The 25,272-nt window shown below is 36.1% G+C and overlaps 1 protein-coding gene across 2 annotated transcripts in view; it reads left to right on the top strand.

The window, feature by feature from the left end:
- The window catches only part of LOC111149268 (RAB28, member RAS oncogene family), a 116,963-nt gene that overhangs the window by 9,881 nt on the left and 81,810 nt on the right, over positions 1 to 25,272 (top strand). For both annotated transcript variants that reach the window (XM_022506236.1, XM_022506237.1), the window contains exons 3-4: positions 627 to 715; positions 12,135 to 12,264. In XM_022506236.1, coding sequence (XP_022361944.1) covers positions 627 to 715; positions 12,135 to 12,264 — 219 coding nt within the window. The remainder of the gene's footprint in view (positions 1 to 626; positions 716 to 12,134; positions 12,265 to 25,272) is intronic.

Genomic DNA, 25,272 nt, shown 5'->3' on the forward strand with positions numbered 1-25,272 from the left:
ATATTTTATAGATCAAATTTGAAAATACGTGGTTTTAAAAATTATATTTCCTATTGCACATAAATGAGTGACATTTAAATTTTAAAAGTGCATTAATTTGAGATGAAACTCTGGGTCCATTTTTGTAGTCTATTGTTAATCTGTGAGTATTAGAACCTGTAGAGTTTAGAGTTTACAGTAAAATTCATTATGTGCTATAGGGTAGGTTAATATATAAAGTTCTATTTTTATTTTTAAATTATATGTTTTTACTCCCCGTACAAGTGTTCTATCATCCTATTTTCTGTTTAAGAAAAATTTTTTAAAAGTTTTGAGCAGTTTATGAATTAAAGCTTTTTTTATTTTGGTAGTAATCATAAATATGGTTCTGTAGAAATGGGGTAAAAGTATAAACCTACATTCTCCATTATAATTTCTTTTGACAATATTATTTTATAGTTCCAAATATCTGACCATATGAACATGCAGAATAAAAGGCAGATTAGGGTCAAATAAATAAATAAAAATCTTAAAAAAAAAAGCAGATTAGTTCCACAGTTTATCATTGTGACTTTGAATTCTTTGGAACTGTATTCAGTTGTTACTTTGTTACTTACCTTTTCTGGATTCTTGTTTTTATATTCAAGGGAACTTGAATGTTACTCTCCAAGTTTGGGATATAGGAGGACAGACAATAGGAGGCAAGATGTTGGATAAATATATCTATGGAGCACAGGTATGACATAAATTCTATGATTATTCCAGTTCTAAAAATACTCTTCTCACAAGCACATACAAGTGGGTACACGCATACATAAACACACACACACACACACACACACACACACACTCTGTCTCTCTCTGTAACTTGATTTTTATCTGATATGTGGAGAGACTGATTTTATATTTTATGCATGTTCATTTTTCTCTTAAAAGATACATCTCAGATTTTTGTGTCTGGCTTTTTTGTTGTTTAATTTTTTCTGCTTTAAACTGAGTACATTCAAAGTGATAATTAGATAAAAAAGAATTGCTGGACAGAGATTTGTGGGAAGCCACAGTTCTTTGTTTTGTTCACCTATTTGGTAAAATGAGTTTTGAAGGGGCACCTGGGTGGCTCAGTGGGTTAAAGCCTCTCCCTTCGGTCCAGGTCATGATCCCATGGTCCTGGGATGGAGACCCACATCGGGCTCTCTGCTCAGCAGGGAGCCTGCCTGCCTGCCTCTCTGCCTACTTGTGATCTCTGTCTGTCAAATAAATAAATAAAATCTTAAAAAAAAATGAGTTTTGAAAATAATAATCTCTTTCCTCTTTGTCCTTTAAAGTCTACCTTCAGGGGTACATATTGGATTTTTTAAAAAGATAAACATTACATTAGTCAAGCTTCTCATAATATTTGACTCTGAATGTCAAATAAAGTAACTTTTTATTGTTTATAGATTTATCTAGTTAGTGGAGGGTGGGAAGATTTTGTGAATCTCAGGGCAAATAATACAAAATTAACAAATTTTTCTTCACTAAAAATTGAGGGTATGTAATTCTCTTATTTTTACCTTTCCATCATTTAAAAACTTATTATTTGATTTATGTAAATTTGTCTATAAATAGAAAATTATATATAAAATTAATGTTGACTTGAAGTTGACATGATATAAATATCTAAGTATATTTATAAATATACTGTTATAATGAGGGGACTGTTAAAGTATATAATCAGTGGCATTTAGTGCATTCATAATGTTATGTGACTGTTCTTCTAAATCATTTTTTTTGTAGTGTTTTATGCTATTATGTAATTGCTTAAAAATCAGACATTATTGGTCAAATTTGTAGAAATTAAAAAAAAATTTCATCTTTTTTAGGGATCCTGAGTTTAGTAAAATATCTGTATTCTCTTCTGATGTCCCTCATATCTTATGAGAAAGAGCATGTTATATTCCCTCTTATAAATTGTCAAATAAGATTTCTGTTTTGAAGGTACATATGACATTTTTTTCTTGCCTTTTATTGTTTATACTTTACAATTTGTGTGAATGTTATAAGACTGTATCTTGTTTAATTGAACAGCAAGGTAAGTACAGTATTTCTGAGAAGTTCATGAACATTTTCATCAAATTGTGCCAGGAAAATATGAATTCTGAAATAATCAAAATGAATTATCATAAACTAATGAAAATATTCTTAATTTTCTCTGCTTTCCAGAGATTCTAAATTAGGTTATACAAACAAAATACATGAAGTACATTTTTCTAAGTATATGTACATTTTTTATCTAGGCCAGAGAAGCTCTGAGGATAATTCACTACCAAAAACTGAGGGGAATGTTACTTTTCAGAAACATTGCTTTCAAAAATGTTCCAATAGCATTTTAAGATATTTAATAATTTTATATAGTCATATAATTATTCTTCAAAGTGTATCTATACTGTTTCTAGAGTTCTTATAGATGCTTATATTGCTCATCTCATGAATACTTTGCATTTTGGTATAAATGTTACAGGATAGAAATTGCTCAGAAATGATGTTTTGTCAGGCTGTTTTGAGGACATCAGTTTAATGTATTATTTAGGATTGTGGTTTAGATTCTCTAACTTATGTATTGTATATAGAAAGAATTATCTTATACATATCTGGGCTATTAAGCTAGTGAATCTATTTTTCTTAAAGCATTTCTGAACATCAAGAAGCTTATTGGTAGGCTGGGAATGAACTTAGATTCAAGTAGAACTGTTTTACTTTGTTTACATTTTACCCCCAGTAGCATTAAACTTGAGCAATCATCTATTGAATAGTGTTAGTTAAAACAAAATTGGATTGACACTCAAGAAAGAATTAGTGAGGTATTTTGACAAGAACTAGTTCTAAGAATCGAAGTATTTCCCAGTTAAATTCCCAGATTTTAAATTAACTTAAAATTTTCTAGGAGTCCTCAGAAAGATGTTATAGGCTATTTTTCATACTGGTTACAAGCAAACACAGAGTACATAGTGTTTAGTGCCCTGTAACCTGTGGCTAACAGAGGCTAATAACAAACCTCAGAGAAGGACTGGGTGTTTCATTTTTGTAGCTCTTTCCGTCCTGGAATCTAAGTGGTTTGCAAACACTGCCTTACTGAGCATAAACTCAATGAAGTGTAGTCATTTGTGAGGCAGAACATAACTACTATTGTGTGCCAGTGCCCCACACAGATGAGCCAGCCTGTTAACCACCAACAAAAGGATTTGGTTGCCCACATGATGCCCACATGATGGGGAGAGAGCGTATCGCAAAACTGGACTCTCTGAGACCAGCTGTCTTTTACTGTGTGTTTCTTACTTGGATATTTGCCATCTTTTAAATGATTATACAGACCTCTCTTGCATTAGTGTTTCTTCTTATAGGTTGTACTTACAGCGCAAAGCCTATGTTGTAAGTACTGTGGTACAATCTATATGTTTTAACACATTTCCACATATAATTAAAAGCTAAAGTAGATTATTTGTTGTACAAATCAGGGAGAAAAAAATACCTGTATTACGGAAACTGGGAACCTTTCATTTTGTGGAAGGTTAAATTGTGTGTGTATTGTGCCTGTTAAATTTCTGAACTAAATCTGTGGAATAACTTACAGTATTTAGATAAGTTATTGTCCTTTGAAAGTTCAGTGTTCCTTTGAAAATGCTATCTATATGGTTAATGGTTCATCAAGTTCATTAGATATGGTGATAAGTGAAAATAGATGAAAACAAAATGCTGTATGAAGAAACTTTATGTAATATTTACTCAAAGTCTTATGGTTTATGTCTTATAAGTCTTATGGTTTACTCAAAGTCTTATGTGGTTTATAGAGAAGGGGTGATAGTGTCTTCTAGTAATTGCAGGCAGAAAAAGTGAAGTTAAGGCATAGAAAATATAGGGAATTTTTGTTGAAGAATTTGAAGATATAGAAGGATTTCCAAAAGTCATAGCAAAAAGATTTGGGATGAAGAGGAGCAGTTTGAGGGTAAATCAGGGAAAGCAAGCACAGAGCAGTGTAGGGAAGAGATACAGGAGAAAGATGAATGGAAGGTAGGTAGGTGATAAAAGTGCATCAGGAACGTGAGACATGGAGATGGGTTTCAATGGCCTTAGGGTTGCCAAGAAAAATACTTCTAGCAGTTCCTGGTAGATTGCTTCAGTTGTTGCCAAGTTGTGTTGCATTTCTGAGAGATTTATACTTTTTTGTGGCTGAGAAGATTCTGATAGTTTTCTGGAAGCAGTCAGAAGAGGTCCGGATTGATGGATATGGTGAGAGAATCAGGGCTTTGAGGGTGCTTGTGTTATAGGCTCCTGAAGAGGTGAGTACTTAGACATATGACTTTGGTGTGTACTGAAGCTGGTGGGTAGAGGCGTTGGCATTGGCCAGTGGCTGCTTGTATGAGTTTTGGTCAGTTGTGTCTTTCAAAGAAGTGTCTTTCATCTCTGTGATCAACCTTTTGGCCATAGAGTTGTTTATATTACTCCCTTACTATTCTTATAATGTCTATGGGAGTAATAGTGATGTCCCCTCATTAATTTGAATTTTCTCTTCCCTTCTCTCTCTTTTTTGGTTAATCTGGCTGGAGGTTTACCAGCTTTTGGTTTTGTTGATCTTCTCTATTGTTGTCTTCTTTTAAATTTCACTGATCTCTGCTCTAGATTTTTTTTTTTATTTGTTTATTTGACAGAGATCACAAGTAGGCAGAAAGGCAGACAGAGAGGGAGAGGAGGAAGCAGGCTCCCCACTGAGCTGAGAACCCGATGTGGGGCTCGATCCTAGGACCCTGAGACCATGACCTGAACCGAAGGCAGAGGCTTTAATCCACTGAGCCACCCAGATGCCCCTCTGCTCTAGTTTTTATGATTTTTTTTTTATTCTGCTTTCATTAAGCCTAAATTGCTCTTCTTCCTCAGTTTCCTCAAGTAGAAGCTTAGATCATTGATGTTTCTTCTTTTCTAATATATGCATTCAATGCTATACATTTTCCTCTGAGCACTGTTTTTGCTATATCCCACAAGTTTTGATAGGCTGTGTTTTTATTAATTTATTTTAAAACTTCTCTTGAGACTTCTTTTTTGACCCATGTGTTATTTAAAAGCATCTTGTTTAATCACCAAATATTTTGAGTTTTTCCAGCTGTCTTTCTATTATTGATTTCTGGTTTAATTCCTGTATAGTCTAAGAACATAGTTGGTATGATTTCTATTCTTATAAATTGGTTAAAGTATATTTTAAGGCCCATAATGTAGTCTGTCTTGGTGAATGTTTCATGTGAGTTACTGATTGTCAGCTGCTTAATGTATCAGTCAGTGAAAAAGGGGCTTTCAGGTCTCCAACAAATACTAGTGGGTCTGTGGATTTACAGTTCTATCAGTTTTGGCATTACATATTTTGATACTCTGTTGTTAGGTGTATACAAATTAAGGATTGCTATGTCTTCTTTGAGAATTGATCCCTTTATCATTTTATACCTAATGCCTTTCCTTATTCCAAAGTCTGCTTTGTCTGAAATGAATATGAATACTCCAGTTTTGTTTTCATTAGTGTTAGCATGGTATTTCTCTATCCCTTTACTTTAATTTGTATTTTTATATTTAAAGTGAATTTTCTGTAGGCAATGTATAGTTGAATCTTGGTTTTTCCATCCCCTCTGATAATCTGTCCTTTAATTGGTATATTTAGACTATTCACATTTAAAGTGATTATTGATACAGTTTGGTTAATTTCTGTCATATTTGTTTTCTATTTCTTGTGCTAGTCTTTTGTTTTCTTTTAAACCTTTCTCGCTTTTATTGTTTTATTTGAGCATTTTAACTCTTCTCTTAATCTTTCAGTTATATGTAAATACATTTTTTTAAGCAGTTGCCCTGGAGTTTTCAATATATATTTTTAACTAGTTTAAGTCCACCTTCACATAGCACTGTATTGCTTTGCATGTATAGTTCAGATACTTCATAAAAGCATTATTGTTAATCCATCCTCTCATCCCCTATGACATGGCTCTCATTCATTTCACTTTACCCATATGCTATAATCATTCAATACATTGTTACTATTATTAAACATTTTGTATTTTAGATCATGTAAGAATAAGAAAGATAAATGCTTTTATTTTACTTTTACTTACTCCTTTTCTAATACTCTTTCTTTCTTCCTCATATCAGAGAGATCATATGATAATTGTTCTCTGATTGACTTATTTCGCTTAGTTCTTGTATGTTGTTTACTTTTCCATTGGAACCTTTTTTAAAAATATTTATCATTATTTGTTTTAAAGTCCTGATCTGATCATTCCAAAATCCGTATCATATTTGAGTCTGGTTCTAAGGCTTACTTTTTCTTTCAAACTGCCTTCTCATTTATTTTTATTTTTATTTTTATTTATTTTTAATTTTTAAAATATTTTATTTATTTGACAGAGAGAACACAAGCAGGCAGAGTGGCAGGCAGAGGCAGAGGGAGAAGTAGACTCCCCACTGAGCAAGGAGCCTGATGTGCAGGACTCGATCCCAGGACCCTGGGATCATGACCTGAGCCGAAGGCAGACCCTTAACCGACTGAACCACCCAGTCATCCCATTTTTTTTTTTTTAAAGCAAGCTATGATGTATAGAGTAATAAGAACTCAGGTAAGTAGGGCTTTAGTGTGAGGTTTTATGCTAATCAGCCAGGAGTTGGTCTGTGTTTAATGTTTGCTGAGGCTCTAGGTACCAGAGATGTCCAATTCCTCTAGTGTTCTTGTTTTTTTCTCCCTTTTTGGGCACCTCAAAAAACTCTTCCTCAGTTGAGGTTTGTGTTTTGCAGCTCTTTCAAATGTAATATACTGCTATTAGGCTGGAACCCCGTTGGTGTTGTGGTAAAGTATGGAGGCAGGGAAGCATTCTATACACTTTGATTAAGTCACAGTCTTATATTGGCCTTGTGTCCCCAGGCTGTGACCTTCACATGTGTTTATTAGCTCTTCCTACTCAGGTGAGAGAGGATGGCTAGAGGGGGCTGGAGATGGGAACTGTCTTTCCTCATGTGATATAAGACACTGGTTAAGCATTTTTTCCTAGACAGTATGCCCCCCCCCTTTTTTTGTGGATAATACTCTGGGGGTATGTTACAATGGTTAATTTGTCTCTTACCATGTCAGAACCATGTGGGGGATATTTCTTGATGCTTTACCATAAGGATCTGGTAGGATTTCTGGAGGTAAAATCTGTGAAAGTGTAAGAGTACTCCCATACTGTGTCACCTGGAGTTTTTCATTCTCAAAGTGGATCATATGCAACCTCCAGCAGTTTATCGAAATTATCATTTAAGTGTTCCCACCCTTTACTGGCTATAGTGGTTTCTGTTCAGGTAAACATATTTTGGCTGTGACTCTTTCAATTCACCTGTCTCCCAGATTTCAGGGTGGCGACTTACCTGCAAACTCAGTTCTCTGTTTTGTCCAAGAGAAGTCATTGATTTTTAGTTTGTTTAGATTTTTTTCTTACTATAAGGACAGACATGATGACTTTCAGGCTTTTTTACAGGTCAGAGTTGAAACTGAAAATTCTAGAACATTTCTGTGTTTTATTGTCTTTTCTGTTTTCTCATTTTCCCTTTTCAGATTTTGACCACATTGGTGTAGGTCAGAACTGGTGAAGGATTGTCATGTTAGGAGCAAAGATGGAATCAGTTTTTTACATTAAGTGTTATTGAGAATGGGATTTATGAACAGATGTTTTGGTTGATGGATAGCTAGATTAATGAAAGGCATTTATCCTTCTGCCTTTCTTATGAGTTCTGGAAGATTCATAGGTATTGCTCTCTTAAAAATATTGGGCACACTGATCTAGATCAGGAATTGGCAAACTTCTCCTTATAGAACCAGATAGAAAATATTTTAGGTTTCACAGGCCATTTTGTCTCTGTTGTAGCTACTCAGTTCTGCAGTTATAGTACAAAAGCTGCCATTGATAATACTTAAATAAGTATGACTGTATTTCAGTGAAAATTTATTTACAAATATGGGCTTTGAGCTGAATTGACCTGGGGGCCATAGTTTACCAATTCCTATAGTATCTAATTTAAATTTTTAGAAAAGATCGTATTTATTTATTAGAGAGTGCATAACCATGAGTGGGGGGAGGGGCTGAGGGAGAGGGAGAAGGAGAAGCAGACTCTCAGGGGGCCTGATGTGGGGCTCAATCTGAGGACCCTGGGACAGTGACCTAAGCTGAAGGCCAACAGTTAACTGAGTGAGCCACCCAGGTGCCCCCATTTTTTTTTTTTAAGATTTTATTTATTCATTTGACTGACAGAGATTACAAGTAGGCAGAGAGGCAGGCAGAGAGAGAGGAAGGGAAGCAGGCTCCCTGCAGAGCAGAGAGCCGGATGCGGGGCTCGATCCCAGGACCCTGGGATCACGACCTGAGCTGAAGGCAGAGGCTTTAACCCACTGAGCCACCCAGGCACCCCCCACTTTTTTTTAATTTTTATTTTTATTGTGCTATGTTAGTCACCATAAAATACATTATTAGTTTTTGATGCAGTGGGCTCCATGCTCAGCGTGGAACCCAGTGTGGGACTCAAACTCATGACCCTGATATGGAGACCTGAGCTGAAATCAAGAGTTGGAGGCTTGGGATGCCTGGGTGGCTCAGTCGGTTAAACGTCTGCCTTCAGCTCAGGTTCTGATCCTGGTGTCCTGGAATGGAGTCCCACATCAGGCTCCTTGCTCAGTGGAGAGCCTGCTTCTCCCTCTGCCTGCTGCTCCCTGTGCTTGTGCGCTCTCTCTCTGTCTCACTCTCGCTCTATCTCAAATATATAAATAAATAAAAGAGTTGGAGACTTAATTGATTGAGCCACCCAGGCGCCTCAGTAGTACTTAATTTTTATTCTATAGCTTTGGTCTTTGGTATTGATCACAAAGAGAAGATGGCCATGTTTTATTCGCATATTCTGTCACATTCACATATTGATCCATGTTAAGATGAAGATTTTCATATATTGATTTAAAGAGTTCCAAAAATCTAAAGGTTTAAGAGACATCACAGGTTGGTGGCTCAATCTATGAGTATAAAAACCTCAAAGTTGCCTTGAAAATGTGATTCTTACTCGCTCAGAATAATAAAAAATTCCCAGGCATTATGTAATTAAAAAAATTTTTTTAAGTTAGTTTTTAACTTTATTTATCTATTTATTTATTTTTATTAAAGATTCTATTTATTTATTTGACAGACAGAGATCACAAGCAGGCAGAGAGGCAGGCAGAGAGAGGAGGGGAACCTGATGTGGGGCTTGATCCCAGGACCCTGGGATCATGACCTGAGCTGAAGGCAGAGGCTTTAACCCACTGAGCCACCCAGGTACCCTGTTAGTTTTTAACTTTAAAGTTAGTTTTTAAGTAAGTCTATTTTTATTACTTTACATAATCATGTAGACGTGTTAAGTATTTTAGAGGTGGATGACAAAAGCATTGCCCAAGATCAGTAGATGGTAGGGCCAAGACTAGTCCAACAGCAATATGACTTTCAGGACAGAGCTCTTTTAACACAATATATTGTATCATTCAAGTCAACTGGAGGTGGAGACAGTAGATTGAAGATTAGTTTTCTTCAAAGGCCAGTTCTGGGGCATTTTTCTTTTCTTTTTTAAAGATTTTATTTATTTATTTATTTATTTATTTACTTATTAATTTATTTGAGAGGAGAGGCAGAGAGGGAGGGAATCCCAAGCAGATTCCACTGAACGTGTAGCCCAACCCTGGGGCTTGATCTCATGATCTGGAGATCATGACCTGAACCAAAACCAAAAGCCAGATGCCCAATTGATGGAGCTACCCAGGAGCCCCTGGGATGTTATTAATAAGAAAATTGCAGGGCAGGGGGTCCTGGGTGAAGGGAGGGAAAAAATGAAACAAGATGGGCCTGGGGAGGGAGATAAACCATAAGAGACTCTGAATCTTAGGAACCAAACAGGGTTTGGGGGGAAGGGATAGGGTGGCTGGTTATAGACATTGGGGAGGGTATGTGCTATGGTGAGTGCTGTGAAATGTGAAAGCCTGATGATTCACAGACCTGTAATCCTGGGGCAAATAATACATTATATGTTAAAAAAAAAAAAAAGAAAAGAAAAGTGGACTTATGCTGATTATTTCAAATAATTCTGTGTTGGACGTTATTTGAAAGCATTGGGAAGACAAATAGGTGTCTAAGTTATCAAAATGAATCAGACAAATGATTTTGCATAAAAATTATAGAATATTTACACTGGAAGGGATCTTAGAGACCATTTAACTTTCAATGATCTAATTTTATTTATTTATTTATTTATTTATTTATTTTTAAAAGATTTTATTATTTACTTGACAGAGATCACAAGTAGGCAGAGAGGCAGGCAGAGAGAGAGGAAGGGAAGCAGGCTCCCTGCTGAGCAGAGAGCCCGATTTGGGGCTCGATCCCAGGACTCTGGGATCATGACCTGAGCCGAAGGCAGAGGCTTAAACCCACTGAGCCACCCAGGCGCCCCTCAATGATCTAATTTTAGAGGCAAACAAACCCGAGACCCAGAGAAGCTAAGTGACTTTGGAGCCAGTGTAATTTAATAAAAGAGCACGGTGCTAGAAAGTTAGGAGAGTAGTGTGCTGAAACTGGCTTGGGAAAGTCAGTTGTTAAATTTTTGGGAATTTTTGTGAGCCAGTTGTTGAATACATTCATGATTAAAAATTATACAGAAAGATATAAATTATACTGAAAACAAAGATATATGCTCAGATGCATGTTATTTTAACATATATTTTTGTTATTATCTTTGTTCTTGAAATTATTTATGTCTAGTGTAACTATGGTGCAGATGCAGTATGGTGGTGTCCTACCCAGCTCTCTTCAGTGAAGTGACATCAGTAGCTTGAAAATGGCCCTAGGGGAGTATTTACACCACAGAAATAGGCATATGCTACAAATCACACTCTGCAGTTCCCTACCCCCTTCCATGACCATAGCCAGTTGATTAACCTTTACCAGCATATCACTGGCCATCCTTGGCCATCACTGACCATCACTTTCATGTTCTGTACTTGTCTGTTTATGTGCCTGGCCTTGCTGCAAGACTGAGTCTCTCGAGGTTTGGAATTTATACCCCTAGGACCCAGCACAATGCTTGGCATATAGTTGGTAGACAAGTGCTTATAGAATGAATGAGTGAACTTCATATTCTTTCAGCTCTTGATTCATATCTGGCTTCATCACTTACCTAGCTGTATGACCTTGGTTATTGTAACCTCTGTTTATTAGTAAAATGAGAATAAGAATACCAGCATTGCACAATTGTTGAAAGGACTAATGAAAAGATCTAAATATATGTCTAGATATAGTAGGTACAAAAATGTAGTTAAAATTTATGATTACAACCTAAGAAGAAGGAGACATAAATGCTGTTAGGGTCCAGACTTATACTGTATGCAGAGCTTTGTATTAAGTGTTTGACCACAAACTGGATGAGAATCAAGAATGTGGCACTGTTATTTTTGTGTGTGTACATACTTCTTCTCCTTCCCACACAAAATAATGGGATATATTAAAAGGAATATGATATATAAGAGGCAGGAAGCAATCCCTCTGTTATATTTGGCTTTGTTCAGGCTCTTATTACAGTATCATGTCTAGTTTTACATTGCTTATTTTAAAGAGGATGTCAAAAAACTGTATGTAGGGTGTCCTGGGAAGAACCCAACAAATATGATTAAAGGGATAGAAAATAGGTCCTTTGAGGCAAGTTTAAGGAATTGAATTTGTTTATTCTGGAAAGGAGGCGGTAAAGGAGTTACCTAACTATCTTCAAGTACATGAAGGGTTATTATGAGGAGGATACTCTCATGTTGTTCTCCAAATGCACAGAGGACCAAAAGAGGAAATCGACTTATTTCATTTAAAGAAAATTGTGTTAAACACTAAAATTGACTATCAAGGGATGTCATGGAATCTCCATTTTTGAAAATATTTAAAAAGAGCAGCAGCAGATGGCTATTTATTGAAAGGCTTACATGTTCGACCTCATGAAAGTTACAGGCAGGATTTGGACCTTGCAGCTTTTTCACCTCTATGATATGGTTTTCTTATATTCATTGTAACTTGCCATGCATGTGCCAGGTATCTTACAAAGATTCTGTAACTCTTTTGTGACAGGGAATCCTCTTGGTATATGATATTACAAATTATCAAAGCTTTGAGAATTTAGAAGACTGGTATTCTGTGGTGAAGAAAGTGAGCGAGGAGTCAGAAACTCAGCCACTGGTTGCCTTGGTGGGCAATAAAAGTAAGTTATTAATGCTTATTTATGTATAGTAGTTTATTTGCCTATCCCATAGTCTTTTTTTCTACCAAAATGTTAATGTTTAGAAACATCAAAGATGCAGCTTTCCTGGAGTAAGCACATTAGTTGAGAACGTTTTTAAAGATGTATACAATCTTTTCAGTAAGAGTTTTGATGCTTGCTTGATTTGTCATAACTGCTCTGCTGCTTTGGCCAGTGCCTGTTCAGGTAAGTTCTGTTCTGACCATGTGTGTTTTGGCTTCCTGTGGACTGAGGAAGCAGCATGGACTATTAAGAACAGCAACACAGCTGCAGATTTTATGATACTGCACTGCAGCTTCAGCTCTGCCCCAGAGATTTTGAGAGATAGATTTCATTAAATGGTCCCCTTTTCTAGGAAAGAAAGCAGTGTTTGGGTAGAATTTTGTATGCATTATTTCTTGTTCCCATCTCTCATAAACTTCCCTTTTTAAATTTTTGGGGTTTGTTCTAAAATACAGTTTTTTTTTTTTTTTTTTTAAGGAAAGATTGTATTGAGAGATGAGTAGTGCTTGCTAAAAATGGTGGATAGGTAATTTTTGAGATCTGTCTCTTGGGCTATGATATATAGCATATAAAATTATAAGACTGAATTTAGTACAGGACTGTTAGTTGGTTCATAGTCCTACAGTGCAGTTACCTGGAAAAATAGACATTAATAAGGGTTTTTAAATATAAAATATTATGATACAACCTAATCTTCTATAACTATTTGGGGTCAGAAAAAGAGAAAATGAATTTAAATTATACCATGGAGGATTTAGGTCAGGAACAGTTTCCTGACTACAAGCATTGTTAAACCAATACCCAAGTATACTACCAGGAGAATTGTCTTCTCCAAAGGTCTTTGAAAGTGTAGTGCATTTTTGTGTGTGTAATTATTTAGGAAATAGTACTTCCTGAAGGACTAAACCAAGATTTCTTCATTATGTGCTTTTGCACACTTAGATGAACATTTAATAAATCCAAGCCTTACTTTAAAATCATTATAAAACAGGTGTGGATAACATTTCTCTGAAGAGTTAAAAATACAAATTTTATAATACTTTTTTAGAAAATAGTATTATATATCATGAAATGGGTGTCTTGAGTAAAAGATACAGTTTTTTAAAGCTTTAGTTGAATTTTCCTCTTCTGTTCCATAAATAGTTCTAATTGAATGACTCAGATGCTTTTAAAGTCATTGAAATTCTTCCTTAGAAAGTTTTGATGACCTTAGATTCTATTTCTGAGTGCAGCTATTTGTTTTAGGAGACCATTTCTTTGTTGTCATGTTACTGAAGCACTAGCATGTATTATGGTTAAATTTGTGCTTTAGTAGCAGTTTCTCATCACCTTTTAGGAAAGTATAGAGTAGGAAAGGGTTGGGGGTTGAGGCTTGTTTTCATTTCTTTCAAGACAAAATGGTGTAGTGGTGCATAATTATATACGTTATGTGTTTATGCGGTCCTGTGAGGCATCAGCCATTAGTCACTGTCAAAGAGAGGCTATCAGACTAGGTGGGCTGTTGGACTGTTCTGGTGATGCCATTCCTAAATTTTAAAAATAAACATTTATATAAGTTATATGAATTTATGAAAAAAATATTAGTGTTATGTTTGAGATTTAATAGCATAAAAAGTTGAGTTTTTTTAGCTTTTGGCTTAGCTCAAACCCCTTCCTTGTATTTATAATACTATTTTTCAGAATGAGATCATAGAATAAATTATGCAGTCACACAGAATGTTACACGAAGATGTAACATTCATGTAACATTCAATGTATGTAACATTCAATGTAACATTGAAGGTAACATTCAATGAAGAGATTATAAGATGAACATTTTCCTGGATATTATTTACTGCATACTGTCACTGGGCTGATTTCATATTGGTCATGTAATAAAAGATCTTGAAATCTGTCTTTCCAAGTTGATGTTACATTAGTATAGTAGTATGTTCTCACCTTCTGTTTAGGGTCCAAAATTATATTAAAAAGCAAAGATTTTTACATATGGATTAAAGGCAAAACAAAAGAAACATGATGGGAAGATATCTGAAACTGGATTATTATGTTCCTTATCTATAGAGAGTCATCTTCTACCTAAACGTGCTTTTTAAAACTCATCATTGTGTCCTTTTCTTTGCAACTTAGAAAGTTGCCGAATAGAAAGCATATGTTGAAAAGAAGTATGTATGAAAATATTGGTAGCAGTAGCCAACTTTTATTTCATTTTTAAAAAGATTTTATTTATTTATTTATTTTAGAGAGAGAGCATGTGTGCATATGAGCAAATGAGTGAGCTGAGGGGTGGGGGGTAGGGGTAGAGGGAGAGGGAAAGAGAGAGAATCCTAAGCAGACTCCATGCTGAGTGAGAAGCCTCATGTGGAGCTTGATCCCACAACCCATGAGATCATGACTTGAGCTGAAATGAGTCCAGTGCTTAACCGACTGAGCCACCTAGGTGTTCCAGCAGTAGCCAGCTTTTAGCCAAAGTTTAGCAGAAAGATAGGATAGACAGAAAATTTCTATACAGGGAGAGAGAGGGAGAGAGAAGGAAGGAGGGAGGGAGAGGAGAGGGATTGCGTACATATGTGTGTGTATGTGTGAATTTGTATTATAGGAAGAGTTTATAATGTTATAAAATCATTTGTTTTTTATTAAAATATAGTAAACTCACAGAAATTTGGGCTAAGGATTGAGAATAGTCTTAGGTAAGGATGAGTTATGGGTTTACTTTTATTAAAAGTTGTGTTTTATTATGTTTAAATATAAAAAGTAACTGGAATAATTAAGTAGCCAGTAGAGGAAGGGATTTGCTTTTATGAAATAGAATTGGTAACAACTAAATTATTTCAGTGTATAATGCTTAAAACAAATTTATTTTATTCTATATTCTGTTCTTAAAGGCTGTAAGACATTAGTGTTTTTTCTTTGTACTATTTAAGATTTTATTTATTTTTTATTTTTTTAAGATTTTATTTAGTTACCAGAGAGAGAGAGAGAGAGAGAGAGAGAACAAGCACACAACGGGAGAGGAAGAAGGAGACCCCCCCCAAGAGTGGGGAGCCTGTCGTGGGGCTCGATCCCAGCACAATGGGATCATGACCTGAGTTGAAAGCAGACACTTAACTGACTGGACCCCTGTACTATTTAAATTTGTGTTGAGTTATGGTTAAGATCATAGGGCTTTAAATTTCAGGGTACTTTGCTTTTACAAGCCCGGTTTCTTCATTTAATAGCAGTGTTATAGCAGAGTTTACTTTGTATCTGCATACCTCAACTTCCTCATCTGCAGGTAAGGATAATAGCTTTTGTCTGATAAAGTTGGTTTAAAGTTTAAATGAGATATTACATGGAAAGCACTTAGTCTGTAATCTGTATACTGTAAATCCTCAATAACTGTTATCATAGCCATTATCATTCATAATAGCCTTTTAAAAAAACTGATTATAGCTTCAATGTAAATGATCACATTACAAATTAGTAGAGCTGAAACAGATATCTTACAGAAGTGGCTTGTAGGTAAAGTTCCTAGAGAATCCGTTTGTCATCATCTTATGCCTTGGGTTTTTATTTTGTTTTGTTTTGTGTTTTAGATCAATACTTCTCATACCATGTGATGGGTGGAGCAATTCAATTCAGCAAACATTCTGGAGTGCCAGCTATGTGTATTCAGTTAGACGTTTATTTGCACAAAGGTTTAGACAAAGAGAGTGCTTAAGGGGTGATAGGGACCTGTTAACCTTAATTTTAACCAAATTAATTAAGTCTTAGTTTTATTCTTTTGCTTAGCTGCCTTCAAGTTTTCTAAAAAATTGACTGCCTTTCTTTTGCTCTATTTGGTTGTTGGGATTAATAAATATAATTATGTCTAAATCTTCATGAAAGGCCCTGCTTTTCCTTAGTGAGGTAAGCATAAATTCTTGATAGGTAACTTCCAAAATAGGAAAGAGGGTAAGTCACCTACTTATTCTGTGCACTTTACTGAAGTGCTGTTGAAGTTTGATGGAGTCTGCAGCCCCGTGTGGAATGAAACAATTGATAGACACCTGGAAACCATTCTGTTGCTATTTAAGATGATTTCTGCAATTCAGGGAGTCAGATTTACCAGGTCTGGTACCTGGTTTCCTGGCCTTGAGATCGTTGCTCTCTCACTTGATCAGAGCCTGCACCTCGGAGCCTCAAGGTTTTCTATTTATGTCTGCTTCCAGGTTTATTATAGGTGGACTTGGCAGTGGCTTAACACACCATCATCACCTCTCATGTGAACTACTGCAGTAGCTTCCTAACTGTCCCTCCTGCTTCTGGCTTTGCCTTCCTGTAGTCCACTTCCCAAATGGCAAATCATGTTATTCTGACTCTTCTAATGCTTTCTCATCACACTTAGAAAACATATTCCAAACTCCTCATCCAGATTTACCAAGCACTAGGTGATCTGGCTCCTCCCTGCCTCTTGCCACTATATGCTAAGGCACACGTCTTTTTTTCTGTACTTAAAACATTCTAAGTTAATTTGTACTATAGGATTTCTTCTGCTTGAAATACTTCTGGTCTTTGCTTGACTGGCTCCATTTTATCATTTGGATCTCATCTTAAATGTCATCTCCTCAGAGTTGCCTTTCTTAGCCACTCAGTGTAAACAGGCCATGCAGTCCCTTTCTCAAGACACTCGGTTTCAATTATCTGTGGAGCATCAGTGCCATCTGATGTTCTTGTTTGTTCCTTATCTTCTTTCCCCACTAAAATGTAAGCTCAGTGAAACCTAGGGACCTCATCACTGAGAACAGTGCCTGAATGAATGAATGCTGAATGAATGAATAAAAGCCTTTTCATGAAGCCTTCATTGAAGTATTTATGGCCTGGGATGTGTTATTAAGGGAAAATGATTTTTTTTTAATGAGGAAAAATACATGTGTAGATACAGGGAATCTGTTAGATGACCTTCAGCCCAACTGGCCTACTGAGTTCCACCTTGGTGAACAACTTCAGAGTTTCTTAGGAAGTATATTGAAGTTATATTATGCTGGATCATGTTTGAGATAAAGTGTCATAGGTTTTATATTACGATTTTAGGTTAAATAAATATAAAAGTATTAAGAATTTTGCTTTTTCCTGATGTAACTTTTACGTAGTGGTAGAAACCTACACTTTTGACTTTTTTTTTCTTAATTTTTGCGTTTAATTCCAAAAACCATATGCATTGAAGTTGCACCTTTAATTTTTCTTTCAGTCCCATTGAAATGAAATGAACATTCAGGAATATTAATTTTTTAAAGATTAATTTTAAATTCAATCCATGTTTTATAAGCACACGGCATTTTAATTTGTCATTTTGTTATTTTTTGTGTTTAAGCTGTTATGTTTTCCTACTATCTGATCCATCAACTAGTTTCTCCCCTGACTAGCTAACATTCTCAGTTGGATAGATTGTAAACAGAAATTAACAGGGGTTGCATAGAAGCTGCCCTCTCTCTGATTTATAGCTTCTTAGTTAGTGGAGGGGTGGTGGTTATCAGTAACTTGTATTGGGGATAGGAATTATCACGCTCTGGGATAGAGTGGGTGGATGAATGATTTCTGCTCTTAAAGATATTAACCAGATCCTTTCCCAAATAAAGACTAATAACTCAGATTTTTAAACAATCTTCATGACAGATGAGGGCATAGAGGAGAGTGCATCAACACTAATTAACAATGTTGAGTGTATATTCTTCTTAACAGTGATTGATTGTTCTTGGAGTGCTATCTCTGCCCAGGAAGTGATGTTTTACACTGCCAGGTTCAAAGGTTACATTTTAATGTACTCTGTAGTTGTGTTCCCTGAACTCAATGGAAATGTATTAGAAAAACAAGTAAATTTCAGGTTGGAAAATTTAACTGATATCCTCAATAAAATTATCACAAAGTTTTTAAAAGATTGTTCTTTATTCTTAGTGACAGAGGAGTGTAAGAAATGGTTATACATTCAGCTTGAAAAACTTCAATGGAATTTACAGAAATATGCTTGCTTATCCTGTGACTCTTCTGAGTGTTCAAAAATTCTTATTTTATCTGCAGAGTAGAAAATGTGAAGTAGGTAACATTTTGAAGGACTCACATTAACTTCTATGAAAGTTATTATCTACAATATTATAACAAAGTGAATGAGTGAGTCATTATTATCAGTTTGCTTAAGAGAGTTTATAATTTATATAAAGCGTGAACAGAAACTTTTGAGAATTTGAAAACTTCATTCTGTTTATACATTGTGAATTAAAACATTCTGCCTCCTTGCCCATTTATTTTAATACTTTGGTTCTATTTTGTTCTGGGAATAGTAATCCTAAAGTATCAGATACAAGTGTCTTTTTCAGATGGACTTTATATTTTTGTTTCTGTTGCTTCATTTTTTTTTTTCTTTTTCCTCTCTTTGCATGTAAATTTGTTAACTAAAGCTATGATTATTTATGTCCTGGAAAATGCTGGGAGCATCTGATTCTGATACTGACAGCATCAGTAGTCTGTGTACCGAGAGAGTATTTTAACACACACTCTTAAAGCTGTTCCTTTACATGATACTTCACAGTCCTGCTGTACTTTCAGAACATTTTGATAGTATTTCCAGTTCAGTTGGTGGAGTAGTTTCCTCAAATTAAATGCATAAGATTGCATTCAGACTGGCGTTAGGGCTGATACTAACTGGGGAAGAAAATGTCAAATGAGTGCTTTTTCATAATACTCATCAAAATCAGTTGTTGCAGTGATGTTATGTCATTTCATACTTAATTTTTTTTTAGATAGCCTACTTCACACCATTTGACAGTATTATAATGTCCTTAGCCTGGCGCACCTGGGTGGCTCAGTGGGTTAAAACCTCTGCCTTCGGCTCAGGTCATGATCTCAGGGTCCTGGGATTGAGCCCTGCATCGGGCTCTCTGCTCAGCAGGGATCCTGCTTCCCTCTCTCTCTGCCTGCCTCTCTGCCTACTTGTGATTTCTCTCTCTGTCAAATAAATAAATAAAATCTTAAAAAAAAAAATAATGTCCTTAGCCTAAGAAGCATTAAGGTTTCTGTGATTTTGTTTTGTTTGCTTGGGGGAATTGTGTAAGCATTTCTGTCATAACAATCTGTTTATGAAATTTTTTAATAGAATTTTTTTTAAGATTGTATTTATTTATTTGACAGAGACAGTGAGAGAGGGAATACAAGCAGGGGATAGTGGGAGAGAGAGAAGCAGGCTTCCTGCTGAGCAGGGAGCCCAATGTGGGGCTCGATCCCAGGACCCTGGAATCATGACCTCAGCCGAAGGCAGTCATTTAACCAACTGAGCCACCCTACCCCTATTTATGAAATTTCTGTTTGTCTTCTTCTCATGATAGAGAAACTTTATTAAATGCTAAAGAAATGTCATCCACTTTACTTTTTTTTTCTTTTATGGGAAATCTCTGATTTTAAAAATGAGAAGAAATTATTAAATATTTTAATTTATTAAATTACAATTATAAAAATATATAGCTTTATAAAATTTATAAATTAAAATTATCTATAGCTATAAAAACATTTCTTTGTGGAAAGGAGATTTAAAATTTTCATTAATGTAATTTAAACCTCTTTAATAATTAATTTATTTTAGTTTTATCTGCAGTAATTGTGGATTTGCTCCACAATTTAAAGGAAGAGTTAGAGTGGGGATCAGAAAACTTTAGCTTTTGTCCTGGGGCTGTCATTTTTTTTTTTTTTTTTTTATTTAAGTTTTATTTTTTTTTAAACATATAATATCTTTTTATCCCCAGGGGTACAGGTCTGTGAATCGCCAGGTTTACACACTTCACAGCACTCACCATAGCACATACCCTCCCCAATGTCCATAATCCCACCCCCCCAACCCCCTCCCCCCATTAACCCTCAGTTTGTTTTGTGAGATTAAGAGTCACTTATGGTTTGTCTCCCTCCCAATCCCATCTTGTTTCATTTATTCTTCTCCTACACCCTTAACCCCCCGTGTTGCATCTCCTCTCCCTCATATCAGGGAGATCATATGATAGTTGTCTTTCTCCGATTGACTTATTTCGCTAAGCATGATACCCTCTAGTTCCATCCACGTCGTCGCAAATGGCAAGATTTCATTTCTTTTGATGGCTGCATAGTATTCCATTGTGTATATATACCACATCTTCTTTATCCATTCGTCTGTTGATGGACATCTAGGTTCTTTCCATAGTTTGGCTATTGTAGACATTGCTGCTATAAACATTCGGGTGCATGTGCCCCTTCGGATGACTACGTTTGTATCTTTAGGGTAAATACCCAGCAGTGCAATTGCTGGGTCATAGGGTAGTTCTATTTTCAACATTTTGAGGAACCTCCATGCTGTTTTCCAGAGTGGTTGCACCAGCTTGCATTCCCACCAACAGTGTAGGAGGGTTCCCCTTTCTCCGCATCCTCGCCAGCATCTGTCATTTCCTGACTTGTTAATTTTAGCCATTCTGACTGGTGTGAGGTGGTATCTCATTGTGGTTTTGATTTGTATTTCCCTGATGCCGAGTGATATGGAGCACTTTTTCATGTGTCTGTTGGCCATCTGGATGTCTTCTTTGCAGAAATGTCTGTTCATGTCCTCTGCCCATTTCTTGATTGGATTATTTGTTCTTTGGGTGTTGAGTTTGCTAAGTTCTTTATAGATTTTGGACACTAGCCCTTTATCTGATATGTCATTTGCAAATATCTTCTCCCATTCTGTCAGTTGTCTTTTGGTTTTGTTAACTGTTTCCTTTGCTGTGCAAAAGCTTTTGATCTTGATAAAATCCCAATAGTTCATTTTTTCTCTTGCTTCCCTTGCCTTTGGCGATGTTCCTAGGAAGATGTTGCTGCGGCTGAGGTCGAAGAGGTTGCTGCCTGTGTTCTCCTCAAGGATTTGGATGGATTCCTTTCTCACATTGAGATCCTTCATCCATTTTGAGTCTATTTTCGTGTGTGGTGTAAGGAAATGATCCAATTTCATTTTTCTGCATGTGGCTGTCCAATTTTCCCAACACCATTTGTTGAAGAGGCTGTCTTTTTTCCATTGGATATTCTTTCCTGCTTTGTCAAAGATTAGTTGACCATAGAGTTGAGGGTCTATTTCTGGGCTCTCTATTCTGTTCCATTGATCTATGTGTCTGTTTTTGTGCCAGTACCATGCTGTCTTGATGATGACAGCTTTGTAATAGAGCTTGAAGTCTGGAATTGTGATGCCACCAACTTTGGCTTTCTTTTTCAATATGGCTTTGGCTATTCGAGGTCTTTTCTGGTTCCATATAAATTTTAGGATTATTTGTTCCATTTCTTTGAAAAAAATGGATGGTACTTTGATAGGAATTGCATTAAATGTGTAGATTGCTTTAGGTAGCATAGACATTTTCACAATATTTATTCTTCCAATCCAGGAGCATGGAACATTTTTCCATTTCTTTGTGTCTTCCTCAATTTCTTTCATGAGTACTTTATAGTTTTCTGTGTATAGATTCTTAGTCTCTTTGGTTAGATTTATTCCTAGGTATCTTATAGTTTTGGGTGCAATTGTAAATGGGATTGACTCCTTAATTTCTCTTTCTTCTGTCTTGTTGTTGGTGTAGAGAAATGCAACTGATTTCTGTGCATTGATTTTATATCCTGACACTTTACTGAATTCCTGTACAAGTTCTAGCAGTTTTGGAGTGGAGTCTTTTGGGTTTTCCACATATAGTATCATATCATCTGCGAAGAGTGATAGTTTGACTTCTTCTTTGCCGATTTGGATGCCTTTAATTTCCTTTTGTTGTCTGATTGCTGAGGTTAGGACTTCTAGTACTATGTTGAATAGCAGTGGTGATAATGGACATCCCTGCCGTGTTCCCGACCTTAGCGGAAAAGCTTTCAGTTTTTCTCCATTGAGAATGATATTTGCGGTGGGTTTTTCATAGATGGCTTTGATAATATTGAGGTATGTGCCCTCTATCCCTACACTTTGAAGAGTTTTGATCAGGAAGGGATGCTGTACTTTGTCAAATGCTTTTTCAGCATCTATGGAGAGTATCATATGGTTCTTGTTCTTTCTTTTATTAATGTGTTGTATCACATTGATTGATTTGCAGATGTTGAACCAACCTTGCAGCCCTGGAATAAATCCCACTTGGTCGTGGTGAATAATCCTTTTAATGTACTGTTGAATCCTATTGGCTAGTATTTTGGCGAGAATTTTTGCATCTGTGTTCATCAAGGATATTGGTCTGTAGTTCTCTTTTTTGATGGGATCCTTGTCTGGTTTGGGGATCAAGGTGATGCTGGCCTCATAAAATGAGTTTGGAAGTTTTCCTTCCATTTCTATTTTTTGGAACAGTTTCAGGAGAATAGGAATTAGTTCTTCTTTAAATGTTTGGTAGAATTCCCCCGGGAAGCCGTCTGGCCCTGGGCTTTTGTTTGTTTGGAGATTTTTGATGACTGTTTCAATCTCCTTACTGGTTATGGGTCTGTTGAGGCTTTCTATTTCTTCCTGGTTCAGTTGTGGTAGTTTATATGTCTCTAGGAATGCATCCATTTCTTCCAGATTGTCAAATTTGTTGGCGTAGAGCTGCTCATAGTATGTTCTTATAATTGTCTGTATTTCTTTGGTGTTAGTTGTGATCTCTCCTCTTTCATTCATGATTTTATTTATTTGGGTCCTTTCTCTTTTCTTTTTGATAAGTCTGGCCAGGGGTTTATCGATCTTATTAATTCTTTCAAAGAACCAGCTCCTAGTTTCATTGATTTGTTCTATTGTTTTTTTGGTTTCTATTTCATTGATTTCTGCTCTGATCTTTATGATTTCTCTTCTCCTGCTGGGTTTAGGGTTTCTTTCTTGTTCTTTCTCCAGCTCCTTTAGGTGTAGGGTTAGGTTGTGTACCTGAGACCTTTCTTGTTTCTTGAGAAAGGCTTGTACCGCTATATATTTTCCTCTCAGGACTGCCTTTGTTGTGTCCCACAGATTTTGAACCGTTGTGTTTTCATTATCATTTGTTTCCATGAATTTTTTCAACTCTTCTTTAATTTCCTGGTTGACCCATTCATTCTTTAGAAGGATGCTGTTTAGTCTCCATGTATTTGGGTTCTTTCCAAATTTCCTCTTGTGATTGAGTTCTAGCTTCAGAGCATTGTGGTCTGAAAATATGCAGGGAATGATTCCAATCTTTTGATAACGGTTGAGACCTGATTTAGGACCGAGAATATGATCTATTCTGGAGAATGTTCCATGTGCACTAGAGAAGAATGTGTATTCTGTTGCTTTGGGATGAAATGTTCTGAATATATCTGTGATGTCCATCTGGTCCAGTGTGTCATTTAAGGCCTTGATTTCCTTGTTGATCTTTTGCTTGGATGATCTGTCCATTTCAGTGAGGGGAGTGTTAAAGTCCCCTACTATTATTGTACTATTGTCGATGTGTTTCTTTGATTTTGTTATTAATTGGTTTATATAGTTGGCTGCTCCCACGTTAGGGGCATAGATATTTAAAATTGTTAGATCTTCTTGTTGGACAGATCCTTTGAGTATGATATAGTGTCCTTCCTCATCTCTTATTATAGTCTTTGGCTTAAAATCTAATTGATCTGATATAAGGATTGCCACTCCTGCTTTCTTCTGATGTCCATTAGCATGGTAAATTCTTTTCCACCCCCTCACTTTAAATCTGGAGGTGTCTTCAGGTTTAAGATGAGTTTCTTGTAGGCAACATATAGATGGGTTTTGTTTTTTTATCCATTCTGATACCCTGTGTCTTTTGATTGGGGCATTTAGCCCATTAACATTCAGGGTAAGTATTGAGAGATATGAATTTAGTGCCATTGTATTGCCTGTAAGGTGACTGTTATTGTATATTGTCTCTGTTCCTTTCTGATCTACTACTTTCAGGGTCTCTCTTTGCTTAGAGGACCCCTTTCAATATTTCCTGTAGAGCTGGTTTGGTATTTGCAAATTCTTTCAGTTTTTGTTTGTCCTGGAAGCTTTTAATCTCTCCTTCTATTTTCAATGATAGCCTAGCTGGATATAGTATTCTTGGCTGCATGTTTTTCTCGTTTAGTACTCTGAATATATCATGCCAGCTCTTTCTGGCCTGCCAGGTCTCTGTGGATAAGTCTGCTGCCAATCTAATATTTTTACCATTGTATGTTACAGACTTCTTTTCCCGGGCTGCTTTCAGGATCTTCTCTTTGTCACTAAGACTTGTAAATTTTACTATTAGGTGACGGGGTGTGGACCTATTCTTATTGATCTTGAGGGGGGTTCTCTGAATCTCCTGGATTTTGATGCTTGTTCCCTTTGCCATATTGGGGAAATTCTCTCCAATAATTCTCTCCAATATACCTTCTGCTCCCCTCTCTGTTTCCTCTTCTTCTGGAATCCCAATTATTCTAATGTTGTTTCGTCTTATGGTGTCACTTATCTCTCGAATTCTCCCCTCATGGTCCAGTAGCTGTTTGTCCCTCTTTTGCTCAGCTTCTTTATTCTCTGTCATTTGGTCTTCTATATCGCTAATTCTTTCTTCTGCCTCATTTATCCTAGCAGTGAGAGCCTCCATTTTTGATTGCACCTCATTAATAGCTTTTTTGATTTCAACTTGGTTAGATTTTAGTTCTTTTATTTCTCCAGAAAGGGCTTTTATATCTCCCGAGAGGGTTTCTCTAATATCTTCCATGCCTTTTTCAAGCCCGGCTAGAACCTTGAGAATCGTCATTCTGAACTCTAGATCTGACATATTACCAACGTCTGTATTGATTAGGTCCCTAGCCTTTGGTACTGCCTCTTGTTCTTTTTTTTGTGGTGAATTTTTCTGCCTTGTCATTTTGTCCAGATAAGAGTAGATGAAGGAGCAAGTAAAATACTAAAAGGGTGGCAACAACCCCAGGAAAATATGCTTTAGCCAAATCAGAAGAGATCCCAAATCATGAGGGGGAGAAAGGGGATAAAAAGAGGTTCAGAAAGAAGAAAAAGAAAAAAAAAAAAAAAGAAGAAAAAAAAAA

The sequence above is a fragment of the Enhydra lutris genome, unplaced genomic scaffold (genome assembly GCF_002288905.1).
Source record: "Enhydra lutris kenyoni isolate GAN:26980312 unplaced genomic scaffold, ASM228890v2 scaffoldscaffold21, whole genome shotgun sequence".
NCBI classification, from domain to species: Eukaryota; Metazoa; Chordata; class Mammalia; order Carnivora; family Mustelidae; genus Enhydra; species Enhydra lutris.